The sequence below is a fragment of the Mchenga conophoros genome, linkage group LG22 (assembly GCF_057382185.1).
Source record: "Mchenga conophoros isolate Kocher_MC1m ecotype Shallow Benthic linkage group LG22, M_conophoros_male_GT1.1, whole genome shotgun sequence".
Taxonomy (NCBI): domain Eukaryota; kingdom Metazoa; phylum Chordata; class Actinopteri; order Cichliformes; family Cichlidae; genus Mchenga; species Mchenga conophoros.
This window is the reverse complement of record NC_140546.1, coordinates 37697984-37723334: the sequence shown is the minus strand read 5'-3', so window position 1 is coordinate 37723334 and position 25351 is coordinate 37697984. Positions and strand designations below refer to the sequence as shown.

Below are 25351 nucleotides of genomic sequence, written 5' to 3'. Positions count from 1 at the left end.
CCATGACGCGCTTACCTTCAGGGTCATACGTCACATGAAAACCAAAATAATTCCAAACGCCAGATCTGAATGAGGGTGGGGGAGGGTCAATTTGCCATGTTGCAAGGAGAGCTTAACTTCTGTCTCGCTAGCTTGCCCTGCGCTCTTCCTTCTGACTATGCTGTCTGTGTTGAGCGTTCAGTGGATCTGCGCTCGACAGTGCAGCCTAGGCGGAGTAGTCGAACACAGATTCACTGAGCGCTCAACACAGACAGCATCGTCAGAAGGAAAGTTGATCAAATAAATTACAAATGTTGTATTGTTCGATACATATGCGTACCGAACCGAAAGCACTGTATCGAACGGTTCAATATCGATACGAATATCGTTGCACCCCTAATATATATCCATAAAAACCTAGAAGAACTGCCTGACAGATTCATTGTTTCTGGAATTGGAAGTTTAACTGAGAGAATATCAAGTTTCGCAGACTTCCACATCAAGAATTTTGTACCAACTTTGAACTCTTACAAAAAGGATAGCTCTAATGTTTTGCTTTTCCTCAAAGACTTCCCATCATTTGATACAGATATAATATTGTGCACTTTTGATATTGAATCTTTCTATACTAGGACTGGGCGATATATCGAGGTTTTTAAAAATATCGATATATTTTTATATGAGATATGAGATGTGACAACATCGTTTATATCGACTTAGTATATGTTACGTTATAATCATACTTGTTTGCCTCTTGTTTGCATTTACGTTTTTAGGTTCTGATGGATAACTTATAATTTCAAGTTTAGGAGATAAGTTGCTTTAGCTAATGTTTTTGTGTTGACAAAATTAATAATTGTCCTTTTTCTCAACTCATATTTTATTGTTTTTGCAACGTATTTCCTAAAGTTTACACAAGGTATTAGTTTTAGTTTCGGCAACGTATTTCCTAAAGTTTACACAAGGTATCAGTTTTAGTTTCGGCAACGTATTTCCTAAAGTTCACACATGGTATTAGTTTTAGTTTCGGCAACGTATTTCCTAAAGTTTACACAACATATTTTTTTTTGTTTTGCCAATCAATTTCCTAAAGTTTAGAGAAAGTATCTTTCATAGTTTTCATGAGGTGCTCCCTGTTGTACCAATGAATGTTTACACAGTTGATTTTCAAATACAACTGCACCACTGACAATGTTGACTTTTGAGATCAGCCATTTTTAACATACTGACAACATTCAGCCACAAATAAAGTCCTTCCAAAAACACAAAAAAAGTCAAATTTTTGTAACAAATGTTACTCATCCAATTTTAAAGGTGGTGTTGTCAGACAGAATATCAAACCTATCTTGATAGATAGTCACTAACAAACAGATTCAAAACATCAGATGGCAGGATGTGAACAACTTCTATCTGGTTTCCATACAGCAAACAACTTTCAAACAAATTTTTCCACCACTTGTCTTTTAATAGTAATGGTATCAACACTCCAATTTCCTGTGAAGTTCAGTATCGCGCCACATTTGTTATAAAACTAGTACAAATGTACCTAAAACCAGATTATAAAAATTGTTTAAAACAGCTCAAGTTAGAATAAAACCTTTCAACATCTTATAATAACATGTTAGACATGAAATCTGCAATCAGCCATGCAAGCTACATTAGGTAAAGTTAGAACAGAAGACATTGATTCAGAACTTTCTGCACCTTACCGTTTTCTTAAAGACAGAAATTAACTTTTTTCAGAGCAACTTGCCACGAAACCCCAAAAACTGTAAATCAAAACAAATTGCCATTCTGTTTTACACAAGTTGCATTTGAGTTGAACATGTTGTCAAATAGGTTAGACTTTGGTTAAGAGCTTGGTTTTGAAGCTTCTTATCCTCTGGGAACATGTACTGTACATGACAAAGCACATTTTTTTGCAGAACATGCAAGCGGCCGTCGTTATTGTCGGACTAAGATGCTCTTAAATCTGGGAGTAATCTGGGTCCTAAACTCCATATTCTTCAGGTCAAACGAACACTGCAGCATCACTGAGAGTTAAAAACTGTCTAAATTCTTTCATCTTTAATAAAACGATCAGCATTGCTGCTTTACCAGGTGTAACTATGAAGTTTAACTTCCAGGCATCCATGAAAACAAAATTTATTACATTTAACGGAGTTAGAAGTTAGCAGGAAGCTAGCGGAAGCTAGCGGAAGTTAGCTCGCTAGTTTTGCTAGCATGTTCTGACTGAGAGATTTCTGAAAAAAATCAAACGTATAGCTCTGCTATCACTTCCAACATAAATGAAGACAGGAAACTAAACAGCAGTGACGTTTGCAGGGTTACTGAAGTTGGGCTAGCTGGTATACAATGATGTGCTACGTGATCGCTAGCGACACAGCTATGTTAGCATAATATAAACAGTGAAGCTGGAGGACGAACACTAACACTTTTCCACTTAAAAAAGTTAACGTTAAGGTTTCTGATAGTTAGAGACAAATGCAATCGCATGGCAGGATGCTGTAAACGGACCAAACTTCAGTCAGGAGAACAACTGAGATAATCCATCCACAATACGAGGTTAGTCATTAATATACTGCAACAACATGGGAACAGAGCAGCTGCAGAGAATTCAACATTAATGAATCAATGGTACAGAAGTGGAGGAAGCAAGAAGAATGAGTTTAATAAAGTTTGATTTATCTGACTGCTTTGTTTCGCTTAATGTGCCTTATAATCCCGTGCACCTTATGGTCCGAAAAATACGTACTGCACACTGCAGTTTAATGTTGCAAAGCACCTCTTTTTAACTTCAGTGGATATTATACATGGTTATGCTGAGGATATGTCAGCCCATTTCTACTGGAAATGCCTTTTGGTTAAACTTTCAGCAAGGAATTTGCATTTGCACTGTTACATTTTTATAAAGCTTTAATGTACATAAAAACCAGCTTCTTGTTTAAGTGAAAATAAATAGAAGGTTGTCTTTTTGCGCTAGTAATGTTGTGGAGTTGTATTTTGTCTCGCATCAATTATATTGTCAGTTATATCGTTATCGCAAATTTTCAAATATATATCGTGATAAATATTTTTGGCCATATCGCCCTGCTCTACCCCTTAGTATTGTGGAGAGAGAGTGTAACGTACTGAGGGAATAGGAAGACCTCTTATCAGAACCTTATCCACCTGGCTTTACAGCTTTTGTGTACCCCAGCTTCATCTGTTCCTGTGAGTTTTCCAAAGCTGGGGAAATGGTGTAAAAAAAAAAATCACAATAGACTGAATGCAAAAACATTGGATAAACCTATTTTTCTGAATAGAAATTTATAATAAACTCTGAGTCAAATGGGTAATATTACATTCACAATACTTTCATTTTAATTTTCACTTAATGTCATTCATAATATATTTTAAAGATGTCTACAATATTTGTAATATAGAAGGTATAAAATGATTCCATGGAAAGTGCAATGTCTTACTGTGTATACAGTGTATATAAGCATAGCTGGACTGGCCATCGGGCATTTGCCCGGTGGGCCGCTGGCGATTTTTTGTTTTTATGGGCCGATGGATTTTTTTTTTTTTAGGAAGGGTATATATATATATAATGAAAGGTGTTGGATTGGCCAATTGATCATGATCGATTCTGGGCTGGACCAATTACAGCCGAGGAGGCTGGATGCACCCGCCCCCTTGTTTAGCAATCACGTGATTTTCGCGCATTGCATGCCGGGAACTCGTGGCAAAACAATCCAAGTACCGCATCAAATGCAAGCATTTGCAGCACCGCAAAACGTTCATTCTCCGGTTCCAATACCTTCTTGTTTTTTCTTTAACGCACAAAAAAGGAATGTACAAAACAAAAGGAGAGCAATGCCGGTGTTGTGCCAAAAAGTGATTTCCAATGTTTCCGTGTATTTTTTATGTGTAATATCTTTACGCAGAGGTGGGACCAAGTCATTGTTTTGCAAGTCTCAAGTAAGTCTCAAGTCTTTATCCTCAAGTCTCAAGTCAAGTCTCAAGTAATGTCAGGCAAGTCAGAGTCGAGTCTCAAGTCACTGGTGTAAAAGTCCGAGTCAAGTCACAAGTCTGAAACTTTGAATTTCAAGTCCTTTCGAGTCTTTAAAAAAAAAAACGAAAAAAAGCATGTTGCAGTTATGCTAAATGTAAATATTAGACCATGTAATTTTAAAATCTGTGTTTTTCTCAACACATGACAAAATAGTGAACTTAGAAAATATACACAAATTGTGAAATTGCACCTCTTTAAAATGCAGCTCAATTAAACCTAGCTCCAAGAATAATTTTCACCGACAGTTCTGAGATAAGCTGCATGTTATTCTTGGATGCGGTTGTAGGACCGGCTTTAAAATCGCATGACAAAAATATCATACATATTAAAAAAACTGAATCACCAACGTAGCCTGGACAACATTTGCTAGTTAGATGAAGTCAGCTATCTCATCGTAGCATATTTATACGCATATTTATAATCATACGGTTCTTGGAGTGAGTGCATACACTCATGAAGTTTAGTAACTTCAGGTCACTGCAACAAGCCCAGGTACAGTTTACCGACGGATGGGTGCAGGACCTTGAAATGCACCGTGTAGAACGAAAGACCATCGTACATATCATAAGTTTACCAGTCTCACAAATCGTCGTCATAAATACACATTCGTTAACCGTTTATTAATAGGACCTTTGAGCTCAACGGTAATTAATTAGTAGTGGAAATAATTTCTGGTAGCATCACAGAAATGTAGCAGTGACAATAATACTGTATGCTGTAATCGTACTGGGCAATTAGTGATACAAAAAACCTGTTTTATCCTGTGAATAAAACTATATGTTTTTGTCAATGTACCATAATAACAGAGGCGAAACGCAATATTGTGTCAGGACAATTCACTATTTATGCACAATAAATAAAGGAGCATAGCGACAATTTCTGTTCAGCGCCAGACTTGCTTGTAACCTATATCACCAGTTATGTTATGAAAGTGACGTATTAACTACTAAAAAACACTGACCTTTGTGTAAATGCTTGGAGCAGACTAACCTGTGAGCTGGAGGGTTCTGGGACGTTATATTTGACCTTTGAATGGCTGCAATCCAGGCCACCCGTCGCCTCTTTGTTACTTCGGAAACATGGCTCGAACAATTTCTCTTCAACGACGTAATCCGATAACAACCGATCTCTTTACCCGTCGGCTTCCCGTGGCTGTCATGCGACCGGCTATTGCAGTTAATAATACAACGGCTTCTTGTGTTTCTTTTTATCGCTGTATAACTGATTTTAATTGAAAGCCTGCGTGCGCTAGTACCGCTTGCCACGAGTTCCCAGAATCCTTTGCGGTTCTACCCGTGAATGACGTCACATTTTCAATCTCTATATAATATGCATGTTAAATTTTGTATTTGGGGTAAAATATCAAGTCTTTTCAAGTAAACCGGTTCAAGTCCAATTCAAGTCCCAAGTCATTGGTGTAAAAGTCCAAGTCAAGTCACAAGTCTTAGAACATTTTTTCAAGTCAAGTCTAAAGTCATAAAATTAATGACTCGAGTCTGACTCGAGTCCAAGTCATGTGACTCGAGTCCACACCTCTGTCTTTACGTATGTTGGTAAATAGACTTCGGTGAACAGCGTTTACAAAGGGGTTATAGAATTAAAAGATAAAGATACTTGAAAAAACAGATAATAACTCTGTGTTATTGTACTCACATTATAACCAATCCGGTCCTTTTTCCCCACTTACAATATTTTTACAGAACTATTGTAATATTTGCTGCCATTTCTGCTGTCTTACTCTTACAAAAGACATTTTTAATGTTAATGAGATTTTTTTTTAACTGCATAAATAAAGGTTCTATAAAAGTCGCTGCCAAAAACTGATTGCGGCTTCTACCTTGTTACACAAATGTTGTTTGTGGCTCAATATGACTTTGTGTCATCCATGAGGGATGCATTTGACATATGTTTCACATATTATAGGCCAACAAGTTACTTATAGCAGTTTGAATACGAGCAATCAGTTTTTGGCAAATACCGGAAATCAGTTTTTGGCAGATAATCACTTTTTGGCACAACACCGGTCCGTACAAAGACAGACTCGACGAAAAGACAAAGAAAAGATACGAGGAAAAAAATCAAAGGAGTGAAAGGGTCAGACCCTTACGAGCACACAGAGGGACAAAAGACGTTAGCGTGCTGCCCAACTGTCACCACGCTCAGATTTATAATCATACGGTTCTTGGAGTGAGTGCATACACTCATGAAGTTTAGTAACTTCCGGTCACTGCAACAAGCCCAGGTACAGTTTACCGACGGATGGGTGCAGGACCTTGAAATGCACCGTGTAGAACGAAAGACCATCGTACGAACAGAGGTAAGCTTACCAGTCTCACAAATCGTCGTCATAAATACACATTCGTTAACCATTTATTAATATAACCTTTGAGCTCAACGGTAATTAATTAGTAGTGGAAATAATTTCTGGTAGCATCACAGAAATGTAGCAGTGACAATAATATTGTATGCTGTAATCGCACTGGGCACTCACTCCAAGAACCGTATGATTATAAATCTGAGCGTGGTGAAAGTTGGGCAGCACGCTAACGTCTTTTGTCCACTCTGTGTGCTCGTAAGGGTCTGACCCTTTCACTCCTTTGATTTTTTCCTCGTATCTTTTCTTTGACTTTTCATCAAGTCTGTCTTTGTACGGACCGGCATTGTTCTCCTTCGTTTTGTACAGAACCTTTTTGGGGGGCAAAGAAAAAGCAAGAATTTATTGGAACCGAAGAATGAACGTTTTGCGGTGCTGCAAATGCTTGCATTTGATGCAGGTATACTTGGATTGTTTTGCCACGAGTTCACGGCATGCAATGCGCGAAAGTCACGTGGTCTGTCAATCTCTATTGAAAGCCTGCGTGCGCTAGTACCTCTTGCCACAAGTTCCCAGAATCCTTTGCGGTTTTACCCCTGAATGACGTCACATTTTCAATCTTTATCGTGGTGGGCCGGTCTCTAGTCAAAATGCCCGGGCCGATTTTTTGTCCCAGTCCAGCCTTGTATATAAGTATGACTAGGTCATTGAATCAGTGTCTGTTGTGCGTCTCAAGTAAGTTGCCTGCAATGATATTTAAGGTCCAGCAGGTGTCAGTATGGAGCAAAACAGCAAAACTGTGTCGACACAGTGTCGATACAGTTTGGGGAATGTGCTGAAACGCTTCACGAGGCCTCATCTACCCATCCCTAGTGAAAACCTAACACTCAACTAGTTAGTTCAAACATGACCACACTGAGGTTTGTCACATGGATAATACGTGGAGTTGGTTCAAGGGAAAAGAGGCTTAAAATTACTAACCGATTAGATGACTTACAGGCAGACAGGAGACACGTATGTCCAAAACATTTGTACACACAGTCACTTCTCCACAGTTCCCTCAAACGTACTCAGCCTGTTACAATTTAAAATAAAGAGGCATAGCCATTTTAATTAGCAGAAATATATACGTTTTCAAAATAAAAGTTCTAAATGTTGTTAACTCCTCCTTTTTTCATTATTTCTTTTCTTCCTTGTCGGATGACTCTGACACCACACTTTATAATAGGAGGAGACTTTATCCTCGTATTTAATCCAGAAATTGACAGGCTCAGTACAGCAGTGAGTCAAAGGATGTTCTTAAACAATACATGAGTAATTTTGGTCTTTGCGATGCTTGGCTTTCACATCACCCCACTCTCAGGGACACGTGAGAGTGGGGTGAGCCACGTGGGCGACCGTGGCTCAGGGGGTTGGGAATCGCATCTGTAACCGGAAGGTCGCCGGTTCGATCCCTGGGCTCTCTGTCCTGGTCGTTGTGTCCCTGGGCAAGACACTTTACCCTACTTGCCTACTTGCCTGGATGACTGAGAACCTTCACAGACCTACTTGCCTACTGGTGTTGGCCAGAGGGGCCGATGGTGCGATATGGCAGCCTCGCTTCTGTCAGTCTGCCCCAGGGCAGCTGTGGCTACAACTGTAGCTGCCTCCACCAGTGTGTGAATGTGAGAGTGAATGAATAGTGGTATTGTAAAGCGCTTTGGGTGCCTTGAAAAGCGCTATATAAATCCAATCCATTACCTTGCTTTTACGACTACACCACTCATAATCTGGTTTAGGCTGCTTTTTTAGTTAGCAGCATCACCAGGGACGTGCAGAGAGGTTTAAAGGGGCGGGTGCTCAAAGTTAAAAAGGGGCACATTGAACCAGGCTGAATAACAACAACACACATTCATCAAGAATCTAATATGGGAAGGGCAGGGCTGTGTTGATCTGAGACTGTAGACATTAAAAAGTCCATAGGAGAGATGGTAGCTGATTAAACAAGTGTCATGAGATAATAACAAAATGCAAAGATTGGTGACAGCACTTGGAACCATAAGGCAACAAAAAACTGTGAGAAATAATTTAGGCTCTGCCTGTGAATCACTCTTTGCTTCTCTTCTTCCTTCCATCCCATCATTTCATATATCACTCTCCACTTGCTGTCCATCTGAGAACAAGGCACAACTTGCTATTGCAATAAACTATAATCTAATTATCCACACCTAACAACTCTTGCACTTAATCTATAATAAAATGATGACAGAAAAATGTTATAGCCCTGCCTTTAGTAGCCTCATACAGCTCCTGCTGTTTCCTCCTCATGTCCTTACCAGCCATGTCTGCACAATGTTATATCATGAGTAATATTTTTTTAAATCCAGCTAAATAAAACACACACATGCACACACAGTGACATTTTAGACCTTCTTCAGAATACTGTATATACTATGGGCATCCTTACATTATTATTTATTACTAGAGCTACAATAATAAAGCAATGAGGAGGGGGAAGTAATAAATATGAACTAATGTATTTATGATGATTGCATTTGTTTCACTATCCACTCTGTGCAGGGCAAAGCTTATTACATTTTTAAACTGATACAATAATTTTACTGCTGTAAAATCTAAATTTTGTCTAATTTAAAATATAAATCTAATATCAGAATCAGAATCAGAATACTTTATTGATCCCTGGGGGGATCTGCTTCTTAATGTATGTTCTTTAAAATACAGCTTGTGTTTTTTAATATATTATAATTATAATAATTATTATGTGGACATGCATATTAGATCGTTTTTTAGTGAAATATAATCCCTCCAGAAAGTCCGGAAAAGCCCGGAAACTTACTTTAAAACTAAATATGTTCTAAATACTTTAAAACTAAATATGTTCACTAAAACGGTGACAGAGCTACAGACCCATGACAGCCTTACACAGGTAGCCAGCAGCTGTGACCAGCACTACCTGTGCAGTTAATAAAAGGACAGGTAATGTTTGTCGCGCTGTTGCACGCACAGCACGCTCGTTTGTTTCAGTTCGTCAGTTGCAACAAGACAGCTTACCAACGTGTACGTAATAAGCTGATACTCCTGTGTGCTACACACTACAGTGTACGCTGTACACCTACTTACTGGTTGTGTCGCATCAGTCTGTGTGTCTGAGTTAACTTGTGTTTCTCCTACAGCTCCGGACCGCAACAAATGCGCGTGCTCTTTGTGAGCTCGTTCCCGGCTCGTAACCAGCGCGTTCTGCCGTCGAGGGCGATCATTGGTTAAATGTGATCATGTGACTGATGCAAGCCAGATCCTTTTATTTAGCAAAACTGTGATTAATAGTTAAATATTATTGTTGAGGGGCACAGACAGGACTCCGCACGCACACACACATAAAAAAATAAATAAATAAATAAATAAAATTTAAAAGTTGCCTCAACAAAAGTGCACTTTGGGCACTCATCAGGAAAGGGGCGGGTGCTCAAGCCCCTCTAGCCCCCCCCCCCCCCCCCCCCCCCCCCTCTGCACGTGCCTGAGCATCACAGGCATTCAGATTCATCCTGTCATTGTCAGTGATCCTGCACCAGAATCTATCTCTCTGACACAGAAAAGAGTCAGACCACTAATTAGGAGCTGGAAATTTAACACATTATTACTGAAAGAACAAGACTTCATTAATTCAGGTACACAAAGGTACTTAGGTGTACCTGTGTGTACACCTGTGTGCACAAACAGGTACTCACAGGGACTCTATTTTCTCACAGGGACTCTATTTTCTGAGGGGCTGAGGCTGTTCTTTCAGCCAATGCTCAGGATTTTCTATGAGTCCATCCTCTATGCTGTGTCATGCTGGGGCAGCAGGAAAAGCTGATCTGAAAGGCCAGTGATGTTGTGGGGATGGAGCTGGATTCTCTTAATAAGGTGGCGTCACACTTCATGAGGTGCTGGCCAGTCACAGGAGTGTGTTCAGTGAGACACTAAGATTTTCCAAATGCACCACTGAGGAAATCACTCCTGCCTGTGGCTCTATCTCCATCTAATGCACACCCTTAATATCTGCACATCCTCTACCAGTCAAAATAACAAAATAACAAAGTTTTACAGTTGAGAGTAAAATGACAATAATATATATTTAATCTCTGTAATATTCTGGATTTTTATAATAAAGCTTTTTTTTTGTATATATTAGAGCTTTTTCTTAAGCTCTTTCTTAAATTTTGCAACTTTGTAATTTATTGTAATATTTAACTTAGTCCAGGTTGTTACTGTTGTTGTCTCGGAGCAACAGTAACCACATGATTTCCTTAGGGATCATGTGGATTAATAAAGGATTCTGATGACATGGGCTTGCTTTAGCGTTGTGGTTTTATTTTGAAAAATGTGCCGGAAGTGATAGCGGCCAGTTGAGCGGACTTCACGCTGTTCTCGCTTAGCAGAGAGAATTACAGCTGGAACCAGAAAGTTCTCCAGAGTCCAGTTCTGTGGACGGAGCAGAGGTGGACTGACACAGTGAACCACCGGATGTGGATTTAAAAGCGGAAATGGAGGCAAGAAGAGAAGGTTAGTTTAGTCGCTGCTGCTGGAAACAGGCTCAGTGTTGTGCTAGTGCTGCTAAGCTAACGTTAGCATCGTGCTACAGATGCGGCTGTCGGGTTCAGCAGCAGTAAACAGAACATTTCAGGAAGTCACGGCAGAACGTGTCGGGGATTTAAAGACAGCAGGTCAAAGAGTGATTATCTTCAGTGTGGGGTGTAGTCTCGTTGTCAGCCCGAAGGCCGGAGCCTCACAGATGCCTCCCTATTATACTTAAAATGCTGCCATTTGTTTATATATACTCGTGTTCCAACTGTGGCATCCGCAGTTTCCACGAACAGCAGCACAGACCTGCTAGTATATGATAAAGTGATCTACTACAAGCTTCGATCGCACCTGTTCAAGCACTTTCTAACATTAAAGCCTCTATGTGTGCCACAAGCGTCGGTGATAACCAGAGACCACAAGCAAGCATTCTGAAGTTTGTCCTGTGCTTTTTGTGCTGTCCAAAAACTGTTATCATCATCATCATCATCATCATCAACTTTATTTATAAAGCACTTTAAAACAACCACAGCTGACACAAAGTGCTGTACATTGGAACTGTAAAATAAAATTACATGAGATATAAATAAAACACAAATAAAAGAAGAGTGAAATCATTAATTAAATAACTACTGCATTAAAAAAGAAACTAAGTCTCACTGAGGTTAAAAGCCAAGGAATAAAAGTGGGTTTTAAGACGTGATTTAAAAGTGGACAGTGAAGGGGCCTCTCTAACATGCATGGGCAAATTATTCCATAACTTGGAGCCACAATAGAGAAGGCCCCGCCCCCTCTGAGCTTCCTCCTGGATCTCGGTACCTCCAGGAGCAGCTGGTCAGCTGACCTGAGAGACCGACAGGGTATGTGGGGATGAAGAAGCTCAGAGAGGTAAGGCGGGGCAAGACTGTGTAGACATTTAAAAACAAACATAAGAATTTTAAAATTAACTCTAAAAGACACAGGCAGCCAGTGCAGAGAGGCCAGCACTGATGGTGTATATGTTGATTAATATTAAGTTAAGTTGAATATATGTTAATACGACTGGAGATTTTCTGCAGATTTTTCTCTGTAAAACAAACGGCGGTGGATAGAGCAGCTACAAAATTAACATCAGAGTTTGTTAATCAGGTGCTCTGGGTCCTGCCAGCTTTTTTCAGTAAAGCATGTAATTAGGGCTGGGCCATATTATACTGTTTACAGTAATACCGGTACAATGTTAGGCAACGAAAAGAAAATGAAATATCGCGATAGAATATGGGTAAAACGCGCATGCGCAGTTCCTTTGTTTTCATACGCACATGGCCGATTGTTGAGTGAAACAGATGAACCAGAATTGGTTTGTAAAAATGGAGCAACTTCAGTGATGTGGAACTGGTTTGGTGTTTGTCCGTCAGATACACGACAAAGCACATTTTTTTGCAGAACATGCAAGCGGCCGTGGTTATTGTCGTATTTGTTGGACTAAGGTGCTCTTAAATCTGGGAGTAATCTAAATCAAATCAAATCACTTTTATTGTCACATCACATGTGCAGGCACACTGGCACAGCACATGCGAGTGAAATTCTTGTGTGCGAGCCCCACAAGCAACAGAGATGTGCAAACACAACAACACAAACGAGCAAAATACAAGAATGGCCAACCTGAAACTAATAAATATATGTACAATATATAATAGTGTATGCATTTCTGGATGTGTATACTAAATATTTTCCTACGTGTGTGTGTGTGTGTGTGTGTGTGTATACACATTTTTACAAATTAAATAGTAAAAATAAATAAATAAATAATAATAATAATAATAATAAAATATATAAATATACAGAGTTGAATATGTGCAAAACAAGTGGCATTTATATACAGTGTGGAGTGCATAATGTTAAAGTTCCAGTAGTGAAGCTGAGGTGTCTATGACGTGTTCAGCAGTCTGATGGCCTGGTGGAAGAAGCTGTCTCTCAGTCTGCTGGTACGGGACCGGATGCTGCAGAACCTCCTTCCTGATGGAAGCAGTCTGAACAGTTTATGGCTGGGGTGACTGGAGTCCTTGATGATCCTCCCCGCTTTCCTCAGGCAGCGCTTCCTGTAGATGTCTTGGAGGGAGGGAAGCTCACCTCCAATTATCCGTTCAGAGCACCGCACTACTCGCTGGAGAGCTTTGCAGTTGTAGGCGGTGCTGTTGCCATACCAGGTGGTGATGCATCCAGTGAGGATGCTCTCAATGGCACAGTGATAGAAGGTCCTGAGGATGCGGGGGCTCATGCCGAATCTTTTCAGTCTCCTGAGAAAGAAGAGGCGCTGCTGCGCCTTCTTCACTGTTTTGTTTGTGTGTACTGACCACGTAAGATCCTCAGCCAGATGTACTCCAAGGAACCGGAAGCTGCTCACTCTCTCCACAGCAGCGCCGTTGATGGTGATGGGGGTGTGTACTTCTCTGCACCTCCGGAAGTCCACTATCAACTCCTTTGTCTTTGCGACGTTGAGGGTGAGATGGTTGTCTTGACACCAGTGGGTCAGGGCGCTGACCTCCTCCCTGTAAGCCGTCTCATCACCGTTGGTGATAAGACCCACCACTGTAGTGTCGTCCGCAAACTTCACAATGATGTTGGAGCTGTTAGTGGCTGTGCAGTCGTAGCTGTAGAGTGAGTACAGGAGAGGGCTCAGTACACACCCCTGTGGAGCACCAGTGTTCAGTGTGATGGGGGATGAGGTGATGCTGCCCAGTCTGACCACCTGGCGTCTGTCAGACAGGAAGCTAAGGATCCAGCTGCAGAGGGAGCTGCTCAGTCCTAGATCCTGCAGTTTCCTGTCCAGCTTTGAGGGAACGATGGTATTGAATGCTGAGCTGTAATCTACAAACCGCATCCTCACATACGTGTCTCTCTTCTCCAGGTGTGACAGGGCAGTATGTAGTGTCAGGGCTATGGCATCATCAGTGGACCTGTTGTGGCGGTATGCTAACTGTAGAGGGTCCAGTGAGTCGGGTAGTGCAGAGCAGATGAAGTCCCTGACCAGCTTCTCGAAGCATTTGCTTACGATGGGGGTCAGGGCTACAGGTCGCCAGTCGTTCAATGAGGAGATGGTGGAGGATTTGGGTACAGGGACGATGGTGGCCATTTTGAAGCAGGCTGGGACTACAGACAGAGAGAGGGAAAGGTTGAAGATGTGCGTGAACACTCCAGCCAGCTGAGCCGCGCATGACCTGAGGACGCGGCCGGGAATCCCGTCCGGACCAGTAGCTTTGCGCGCGTTCACCTTCCTGAAGCACTTCCGCACATCTTCCTCAGACACAGTGTGCGCACTGACGTCATCCGCGGTGCGCACACTGTCCGGTCTCATGGTGTCTCATGGTAATCTGGGTCCTAAACTCCGTCTCTTCAGGTCCCAAAGTCAAACGAACACTGCGGCATCACTGAGAGTTAAAAACTGTCTAAATTCTTTCATCTTTAATAAAACGATCAGCATTGCTGCTTTACCAGGTGTAACAATTCAGTTTAACTTCCAGGCATCCATGAAAACAGAATTTATGACATTTAACAGAGTTAGAAGTTAGCAGGAAGCTAGCGGAAGTTAGCTCGCTAGTTTCGCTAGTTACCTAAGCATGTTAAAGCATGTTCTGACTGAGAGATTTCTGAAACATTCAAATGTACAGCTCTGCTGTCACTTCCAACATAAATGAAGACAGGAAACTAAACAGCAGTGACGTTTGTAGGGTTACTGAAGTTGGGCTAGCTGGTATATAATGATGTGCCACGTGATCGCTAGCGACACAGCTATGTTAGCATAACAAACACAGTGAAGCTGCAGGATGAACGCTAACACTTTTCCATTCGATAAAAGTTAACATGAAGGTTCCTGATGGTTAGAGACAAATGCAATCGCTGTTGGGATGATAAATATTTTATATCGGGATATGAGATTTTGGTCATATCGCACAGGTATGGTGTGAAGAATCTGTGTTTACAGTGCTGACCTTTCTTGAGTGGAGATCATTGCCTCCTCAGTTGGGCTTCTGCTTTTTAAATACTGGTTTAATTATGATTGATGATTAAGATGTTGGGAGTTTCCAGGCCATGGATCCAAATGTTAAATCTCTGAGCCATTTAGTTATCACTTTTGCGTTTTTCAGTTCAATTCAATTTTATTTATATGGTGTCAAATCACAACAACAGTTGCCTTAAGGTGCTTTATACAGTAAGTTAAAGATCCAACTAGGGCTGGGACATATCATACCGTACCATATCGTAATGTTGGGCAACGATAAGAAAAGGAAATATAAAATAGAATATGGGTAAAACGCGCATGTGCAGAGCCTTTGTTTTCATACGCACATGGCGGAAAAAGCATGGCGGCAACAGAGAATGAGAAGGGTGAAAGCGGATCGTTGAATGAAACGGATGAACCAGAACTGGTTTGTAAAAATGCTGCAGCTTCAGTGGTGTGGAACTGGTTTAGCTTTCGTCCGTCAGATACACAACAAAGCACTATTTTTGGTAGCGCATGCTAGCGCAATAGACCTCAATACTTGAAATGTGCAATTCACTTGTATTTTTATTTTTTATTCCTATTTATTCTATTTATCCCCTTCGTATATTTTATTTATATTGTCTCTGTATTTATATATGTGTGTGTGTGTGTGTGTGTGTGTGTGTGTGTGTGTGTGTGTATATAATATTCTGTAACTCTGTAACTTCTGTCGGTGCTGTGCTTTTTTGGAAATCGAATTTCCCAGAGGAACCCACCCGAGGGATTAATAAAGTTCTATCTTATCTTAGCGGGCCGTCGTTATTACCGTGTTGTTTGGAAAATACGGCGCACTTAAAATCAATCCTTTGATTTTTCTGAAAGTCGACAGAGCCCCTTATAATCCCGTGTGCCTTATGTATGAACTCTGGTTGTGTTTACTGACCTGGAAACGATTTTATGTGCACGGCGCTCGAAAATCTGTTAAATGTTTTAGTAAAACTTTGCTAAGCTACGAAGCCGCACCGCTTGATGGATTGTGGGAGCATTACGGCATCGTAGGCGGAGCCTCGCAGAGTGATACGTACTGTGCTTCAACATAATATTACTGTGTTGTGTGTGTATAACCTCTTTTTAAGTTTTGTGGATATTACACATGGTTATGCTGAGGATATGTCGGCCAGTTTCCACTGGAAATGCCTTTTGGTTAAACTGTCAGCAAAGAATTTGCACTGTTACATTTTTATATAACTTTAATGCACATAAAAAACAGCTGCTTGTTTGAGTGAAAATACATTGATGGGTTTTTTGCACTAATAAAGTTGAGGAGTTGTAAAGTATTTTGTCTAGTGTCAATTATATCGTCAGTTATATCGTTATCGCAAATTTTCAAATGTATATCGTGATAAATATGTTTGGTCATATCGCCCTGCTCTAGACCCAACAATAACACAGAGAGCTCCATCATGCTGTCCAGATGGGTACATTTTGAGTTTGGCTATTCCAGACTGAGGCAGGTCCAAACGCCTGGTCAAAGTTTCTGTAGGGCTCTGTATGTTTTAGTTTGCATTAGTAATGTCTGTTTTTGTATTGCAGCTTTTAGGATTATTCAGTGTTTACTTAAGTTCAGCTGATATTAGAGAGTTTTGGTCACAGAAATCCTAAGGAGGAGGGAAAAGGTTATACTGGATCTTCTCCAGCAGGAAAATAGAAGAAAAGAAGATTTAATGCAATAACATGTATTTTATTTTTATATTTTTGGATTACACAGGAGTAGATTCAATTCACTGTTATTTACACAGCGCCAAATCACAAGAACAGTTCCCTCAAGGTTCTATATATTGTACAGTAGACCCTACAATAATACATACATACAACAATCATGTGACCTCCTATGAACAATAGAGGTGGGAATCACTATACATCCCACGATACGATATTATCACAATACTTAACGCACGATACGATATTATTGCAATTTTATTTATTTATTATTATTATTATTATTATTATTATTATTATAATAATATATTATATTATTATTATTTATTTATGAAAACTATGCAGCCCATTCAGCAACTGAAGAATTTGAAAGTAAATTAAAACAAAATATAATTTTACATTAAATAAAAAAGTTTTAAACTTAATTAAAATAAGACATGTCTTAAATTAAAATAAGTAAACTGTCATGTTTATTGCTGCCAAAAAAAAGTTAAACACATTTGGACAGTGAAGGAATGTCAGGATTCTTGCTCAGAAAAAGGATCAACATGCTCTGAAGTCAGAGCACAAAAACCTTTTTTGTAACAAAATATCGATTTCTGCTGTCCCTGTATCGATACATTATTAGCAAACAAAATATCACGATACTACACAGTATCGATTTTTTCCCCCACCCCTAATGAGCAGCACTTTGGCGACAGTGGGAAGGAAAAACTCCCTTTTAACAGGAAGAAACCTCCAGCAGAACCAGGCTCAGGGAGGGGCGGGGCCATCTGCTGTGATTGGTTGGGGTGAGAGAAGGAAGATGTCTTTCTGAAAGCGCTGTAACTAAGTGTAAGGATATATTTCCTCCACTGTTGTGATCTTCAGTGCCTCGTGCCAACACAGTGTAGAGCAGCTAGAACTCCCACAAAGGTCGATTATCTTGCTAATAGTTTTACTTCTTCACTGCGTACAACTCTAGATACTGTAGCTCCTGTGAAAAAGAAAGCCTCAAATTAGAAGTACTTGACCCTGGTATAATTCTCAAATGCGCATCTGGAGAAGAAATGGTGTCATGCTAATTTAGAAGATCATCATTTAGCCTGGAGAGCCAGTTTGCTGCTTCATAAAAAAGCCCCCTTTAAACCTAGAACATCTCACTGATTGAAGGAAATAAGAACAAGCCTAGATTTCTCTGCAGCACTGTAGCCAGGCTGACAAACAGTCAGAGCTCTGCTGAGCCAAGCATTCCTTTAAAAGGAAAACTAAGATCAGCTTGGAGCTCTGAGGAGGCAGGAATGATGTCCATCAATCAGGACTTGGTCCTGAAGCTGATATCCAGCTGAAGTTAAGAAGAGGGTTCACCACTGTAAATCCTGGCTCTATTTTCCAATAAAGGTCTTTGAATCTTATGAAATGCTTCCGATCATTCTTCACTTCATCATAGAAACATAAAATAAGTAATCTCAATAAAACCTGTATGTGTGCTCAGTGTATGAAACACATTTGTGCCACTCTACGTCTGAGTGGAAGTGTTTCTTGGGCGTCTGCTTTACTTCCCTCCTGTGTCCACTGCTGTGTCTGCAAACTGTGTTAAAGCAGATGGTGAATACAGTGCAACCAAGCAGATTAATAACAAGTCCAAGCTGTCACAAATCATCTGCATGTAGTATTTGTGGTTTCAGTGACACTGAGTAATGTCAGTGTTAATGTCTGTGTTTCAGGTTTACCTCCAGATGTCCAGAAGGTAATAGTTGGTGATGAAGAGGAGCAGGAGGGAGTATTCATCAAAGAGGAACAGGAGGAGGTCGACATCATCAAGTTCACATTCAGTCCTGTTGCTGTAAAAAGTGAAGAGGATGAAGAGAAACCTGAGTCCTCTAAGCTTCATCACACCCTGACTGAGAAGCGCAGAGACTCTGTGGGAGGAGAGGATGCTGGCAGACCAGCACCAGATCCAGGTTTAGATCCTGAGGACAAGGACATGGAGACGGAGGTCCATGAAGGAGATCTGGAGGAGAGCAGTGAACCTTCAAGCTCGGAAGAAAGCAAAGTGCTCGCAGGGGATATGAAATGTGTCTCGGGCGAAGAAGCGCTCATCTGTACCGAATGTGGGAAATCGTTTAAGCGCATGGCACACCTGTTAAGGCATAAACGGAGCCACACAGGAGAGAAACCGTTCGGTTGTCCGAAGTGCGACAAAAGATTCGTTCAGAGCGGAAGTCTTAAAAAACACCTTTGGACTCACACGGGCCAGAAACCGTTCAGCTGCTCCGAGTGCGGCCGATGCTTCATGGAGAAGGCGGCGCTGACGAACCACATGACGCTTCACACGGGAGAGAAACCGTTCAGCTGCTCCGAGTGCAGCAAGCCCTTCAGCTGCCGCTCGGCCCTGAACGCTCACATGAAAATTCACAGTGGGGAGAAGAACTTCAGCTGCAGTACTTGTCTCAAGACGTTCACCTGGAATTATCAGCTGAACAGACACAAGTGTATCAGTCCGAAACCAGCCCGAAACAGAGTGCTAATGCCTCGGCCTCACAATGACAAAGTAGTTGTGTTTGTACACTTCACCTAGTGATTTCAGCGGCTGAGTTATGAAGTTTATTTCAAACATAATCATGATTTCATGTTTTTTTGATGAATTAAATGCTCAGAGCGTTTTCATTGGTCAACGACTAACTTCAGACAGGAAGAAACTTTTTTTTTTTTTTTTACTTGAGTGTCTTTTCAGTGTGTGTTCTTTAAAAATGCTCAGATTCACGTTTAGTTCTGGATTTCTTTTTGGGGGGTTTGTTGGAGGCAAATTTATGAAGTTCAGAAGTAATGAAAACATCTTGATGTCATTAGCATCATCGCTCACTCTCATCAGCTATGGAGGACCACAAGAGCCACGTGTATCGAAACATTACTAAAGTAATTTATTATTTTATCATTTAAAATAAAAACACTATTTTTAAATCAATATTTCAAAATGAATTATCAATCCATTAATAAATACTTCATATCGAAAATTAATTTCACCTGTTTATATATGTGTGTGTGTGTATATATATATATATATATATATATATGGCTAATCACTTTGTCAAAGAAACTCTACACTGTAACGATTCTTGGTTGAATGGTGGAGGTTAGGAGAGAGGAACCAGGTGGCTGTCATCTGGTAGTTAAAAACTGGAGGTTATTAGTCAATTATCCAATCCGAGGATAGGCCGAGACTCCACCCAGATCCCCAGCAGGCACGCCCAGGTGTCCACCTCCTAAGAGAGAAAAGGGGAAAACAAAAACCCACAGCCATCCTCTGGTGGGAAGAGTAACACAAAACAAACACAACACTGGATCATAACAATATATATATATATATGCAGTCTATATGTATATATATATATATATATATATATATATATATATATATTAGGGGTGCAACGATATTCGTATCGATATTGAACCGTTCGATACAGTGCTTTCGGTTCGGTACGCATATGTATCGAACAATACAACATTTGTAATTTATTTGATCAACTTTCCTTCTGACGATGCTGTCTGTGTTGAGCGCTCAGTGAATCTGCGTTCGACTACTCCGCCTAGGCTGCACTGTCGAGCGCAGATCCACTGAGCGCTCAACACAGACAGCATAGTCAGAAGGAAGAGCGCAGGGCAAGCTAGCGAGACAGAAGTTAAGCTCTCCTTGCAACATGGCAAATTGAACCTCCCCCACCCTCATTCAGATCTGGCGTTTGGAATTATTTTGGTTTTCATGTGACGTATGACCCTGAAGGTAAGCGAGTCATGGACTAAAGTAAAACAGTATGTTGGATGTGCCATGCAATGCTCAATTACATGGGTGGGAACTAGTGTGTTAGCGCAGTTAGCTCGTTAACGTGTTGGCCGTCTAGCCCCATGCACGGGGCGATCGGCGGTAGCTCGTTAACGGAGATTTGCCGTGTTGTGGCGTTAAGGTCATTTCAACGAGATTAACCTGAAAGCACTAGTGGGAACACAACGAATATGACTGCACATTTACACCGACATCATCCTAGTGCAAAGACAAAAACAACAAGCATGCTACTAACTTTAGCCGAGTCATTTAGACAGCTGTTAGCACATGATTCTCCTTATGCTGCTGAGAATATAGCCCAGAAGAAGCGGATAGTATAGCTTTTATTTTGGAAAGAGACATTTCTCTGTAATAAACTCTCTTTTCCAAAGATGAGTGATTCCTCAATCAGATACAGGGCTCGCAATATCGCTAGCCCGACGTCCCGGGGCTAGCGATTTTTTCAGTCGGGCTACCAAAATCTATCTCTGCCCTGCCCGTCCGGCTATTGTAGGAAGGAAAAATATATGTCAATGCTTTTGCATTCTTTCAGAAATGTAGCTGGGTAATTATGTCATTGGCATCGGTGAGCCACTGTCAATATGTGACATATTGAAATCGCGTTTGAATTTGCGCTTGTTTTTTTGCTTTCACTTTGCAATCGCGTGAACTGTGTATAGAGAGCGACAGCACTGATCTGTGAGTGATGATAATTTGTGCACCAATTCCTCTGACATCGTCTTATTAATCGTTAGCTTACTATGCAAACATGACAAGTGAAATCTCCCACAGCTTAAACATGTGAGAGGTTGATCGCGCAGAGAATCGCTGAGCTTATGTGAGTGCGTGTGTAAAAGCAGCAGGATATATATTTGACTACGATGACCTGGATGACTGAGAACCTTCACAGACAGATATATATTTCAGTTCTGCTGAGCCAAATAAGACAGGTCAGGGTGAAGAAGTGACAGCCAAAGAAAAGCTTACCACGAAACGGAGAAGTTATGACAAATCAGACTATAAGGCAAAAAGAAAGTGCAGCTTTATGGTTTCATGGACAAAAGAATTTCTGTGGCTGCAATATGACGAGCTAAATAACCAGGGCTGCACATAAGTGGTCTGCAGGTGCGCATTCGCTGTCAAAATAAAAAACACGCACAAGGGTTAGGGTTAAATTTAAAAACTGTACTTTTGAGTTAAAATATATATTTATAATTTTAATAAATGACAAATTTAAAAAGGCATGAACATTTTTTTGTATCGAAATAATATCGAACCGTGACACCAAAGTATCGAACCGAACCGAACCGTGAATTTTGTGTATCGTTGCACCCCTAATATATAAATGTATATATATATATCTATATATATATATATAGATATATATATATAGATATATATATATATCTACAGCCTTTAAACTAGCAATAAAAATGGTGAGAGTAAACACAGCAGTCCAGATGTTACCACATTACATCACAAAGCTGAGACGGGGTGATTAAAGTAATAGCTGTCAGTTCTCTCATCCCTTGTATCACTGTGCGCTGCTAAGACTGTAGATTTGATTTGAGTTAATTTATTGTAACATGAGCGCCCAGATTCATTCTCAGCTGGACATAAATAATGATCCAGTTTTATTTTTGACATGATGGCTGTTTATTAATGCAATTTGAAATTTAATACTTAAAAGATGGATGTTTGATGAATTCATCAAGTCCCAGCCTCTAACACAGTGTGCTGAATCTTAGCTTTGAATGTCAGGTATATGCCAATAAATACAATTTAAGCATTCACTGTGGTAAAGATGCCAGGACTCTGCAGTCTATTTACACCTACAGGCCAGTGGACTCTTTCAATGATGAGGATGTAACATCCTGGACAGGGAGGAACGCTGGTTTGAGGGCGGAGTCAAGAAGGCCATTTACGTGTAAAGGGAAAGACCATCTCTGAATGGAGGAGGGGCCTAAGGGTGCATCTGTCACCATCTTACAATGCTGTGATTGCAGCCATTCCCCAACTCTCTGTGAATGGGACTCATGGTTGTTGATCAATGATCATGACAATTTGCATAATTAAGATTAAGGAACTGACCTCCCAGCCCATTGTTCCTTCAGTGGGCTGGTTTCAGTCATTGTGCAAATGTCCTGTTTAAAGGTTGGAAACCTGCAGTCAGCTGAGACTGAAGACGTCACCTGATGATGATGAAACGTTTCTCCCACTGAAAACGTCCTGATGAACAGAATCAACTTTAGGATTTCCTTACCTGGATGACCGAGCATGCATCAGGACATTCAGTAGGCAACAGTCTTTCACACTAAACACAAAGTCAAGAACAAAAACCACTGAAGTCAAGTCACAGAAACATAATTTTGGAGCTTTCTGTGAAGATTTCAACCACTTTTCCTCTTTTTGTTTTCAAATGAAGCTGAATCAGTGGCTGTCAGTAAGCTTCTCCATATCAATGCCTCTGAAACAGAGACATCAAAAGAATAAAGATGGAGGACATGAATCAATCCAGTGTGGGTCGTTTCATCGACAATCTGAGTTCCTCCCCTCTGAACCTTCAGGATCAGCTGCTCTTACCCCTCAGCTGTTAAAGGCCGATGGGGTAAAAGGAGGGGCGGGTTCATAACAGACACCACAGTTTGTAAATGTTCATTAAAGGTTTAACTTTCATTCTGTGAACATTATCAGTTAGTTGCAGGAAGTACACGGGAGTTGGGCAGAATTGAATGATTTTTAATTATTGTTGAAGTGCAGGAGACATTTTCATTCTTAAAAAACCTTTACACCAAGAATCTCATTTAGAGAGTGAGGCGGTCGATTCGAAAAATGCTGTTTTCTTTTCAGGCTTGCTCATCAGTTTCACACTAAATGTAATGATTTTATCGCTGCAAAACATGCTACATGTTGTCTGGATGCATGCTCAACCATCCAGGTAAGGAAATCCTAAAAAGCTGATTCTGTTCATCTGGATTAGCGTTTTCTGACCGACTTGAATGATGATGAAACGTTTCTCTCACTGCAAACGCTGCAGCCAGATGAACAGAATCAGTCTTTTGGCTTGTACGTGTTACAGTTAGCTGCTAAATATAGTGAGATTTAAAGACAGTCTTTGCATTTTCTCTTAGGCAGTGTTACCAGCAGCAGCATGGCACAGTTACTGTTTCATAGTACCTGAGTGGGCTGATAGTCCACACAGGAGAGGGCACAAAGGGAAAAAGAATCAGAGGTTTTAGAATAACTTTAATAAATCTTTGTCCACTATCAAACGTGGGTAAAAGACTTCCAGTTTAAATCACCTCCAACAGCCATGCCTGTCACTACATGTAGAAAGGAGCCATAAGACAAGAGCTGGTAACTGATCTGGAAGCACACCAGCAACAGACTCTGGTACCTTAACATGTTTATGCTTAGAGTACGCTTGGGGAGTGTGATCGTGTGTACAGCGTCTCCACGTTGGTTGAGTGTGGAGTGAGTGCATATGAGAACATGAGGGTGGGAATGGATGTTTGTATATGTGTGTGCCTGTATGTCTGTGTCTATATGTCAGGTTGGGTATCAGACGCCACCTCTCTGGGGACATCTCAGGCCCTCCAAGGTTTGGAGGCCTATCTCCCCCTACCACCACTTCCCCTGCCAGTGGCGGACTCCCTCAGACATCGGTGCGTTGGTGGTTCTTTGTGTCCGGGGATGGGCGTCCAGGTACACACCGGCTCACTCCTTGGCGGCCGCTTATCGGGGCCTGGAGCCTGGGGCTCGCTCGGGCCCCTTCGGAGGTGGGGTGCCCCCGGCCTCTCGGCCTGGGGCTCGGTCACTCAGGCACGGCTGGCTGCCGGCGGAGCTCACGGGCGCGTCACTGCAACTCCCCCTGGCTTCTGCTCCGCGGCTGCTGAGCCACCCCTCATCTGGGACTCTCCTCAGCTCTTTCTGGGACAGTGGCGCAGCTGCCCCTCTGTTGGTCTTCCTTGGTCTCTTGTGTTCTGGGGGCCTCTGGATGTCTGGAGTTTTGATCTCCTCCATACCTGCTTCATGCCCTGGAGGACGGGGCTGTGCCCCCCCACACCCTCTAGCAGATCATTACATGAAGGAACCTTGTAAAAACAAGCGCGTCCATGCTCACAGGTGTACACACGGGTGATCACACCCACGAACTACACCCTTTTTGGCTCCTACCTCAAAGCACACTGTGTTATGTTGATCTTATGTGCTGCACAATAATGTTTAATATTTAGTATTTACTGTCATATTCCCATATATCATTGTGATGTTGTTTATTCTATTACTCTTGTTCTCTTCTGCTTGTTTTCTTTTTTCTTTCTCAACAGGTGAAATTAAAGTATCTACTGTTATCTATTGTTAGCTAGTTTATTGTGATGGTGCTGTTTTTATGTTGCTCTTTGTTGTTTTTTTTCTCTTCTGGTTTTTTATCTCCATACAGGTGATCCAGGTGTTTTGTTTGTTTTTTCTTCCCCCCCTTCTCACCGTCTCTTCTCCCCTCTGGTTTTCTTTCTCTCCCTCTCTTTCTTTCATTCTTTCTCCCTGTCCTATCCCCCAGTCATGTCTGTCCCGTTTGTAGCAACTGAAAATAAAATAAATTCATAATTATAATAAAGGTCAATCAAATGGACCAATATGGCAAGGCCATGATGATCCACTTGGTAAATTAAATCCACTTGGCATCTTTCTTGGCCTTCAGACAACGATTCTGATGCTAAAGATCCAAACGGGACAGGCAAAAACTCCCCCCAAAAAACATGTTTATGAATACAGGTGGTTAATTTGATTTTTGTAGGGAAGAAAAAGTTTGCAGATGTTTGCGCTGACCTCTCAGGGCGCCAAGTGTAAGGTGAAGAGTCACAGTCTCAAGCTTCTGTGCATGTTGGGGCATCCAATCAGAGCCACTCAGAAGGTCAACCCACAGCAGATACTGTCTGTGGGATGATGTACTGCCTCTGG

At 41.1% G+C, this 25351-nt stretch overlaps 1 protein-coding gene and 1 pseudogene across 1 annotated transcript; one reads left to right on the top strand and one right to left on the bottom strand.

Moving 5' to 3' along the window:
• LOC146549889 (dynein axonemal heavy chain 6-like) overlaps positions 1–9614 on the bottom strand; it is a 65153-nt pseudogene extending 55539 nt beyond the window's left edge.
• A 1110-nt stretch (positions 9615–10724) lies between these two features.
• On the top strand, positions 10725–19586 carry LOC146549888 (uncharacterized). The gene is made up of 2 exons (XM_085262207.1): positions 10725–10892; positions 18297–19586. The coding sequence occupies exons 1-2, from the start codon at positions 10874–10876 to the stop codon at positions 19148–19150; spliced, it is 873 nt and encodes a 290-aa protein (XP_085118333.1). The 5' UTR covers positions 10725–10873; the 3' UTR covers positions 19151–19586.
• Positions 19587–25351: the final 5765 nt, after the last annotated feature.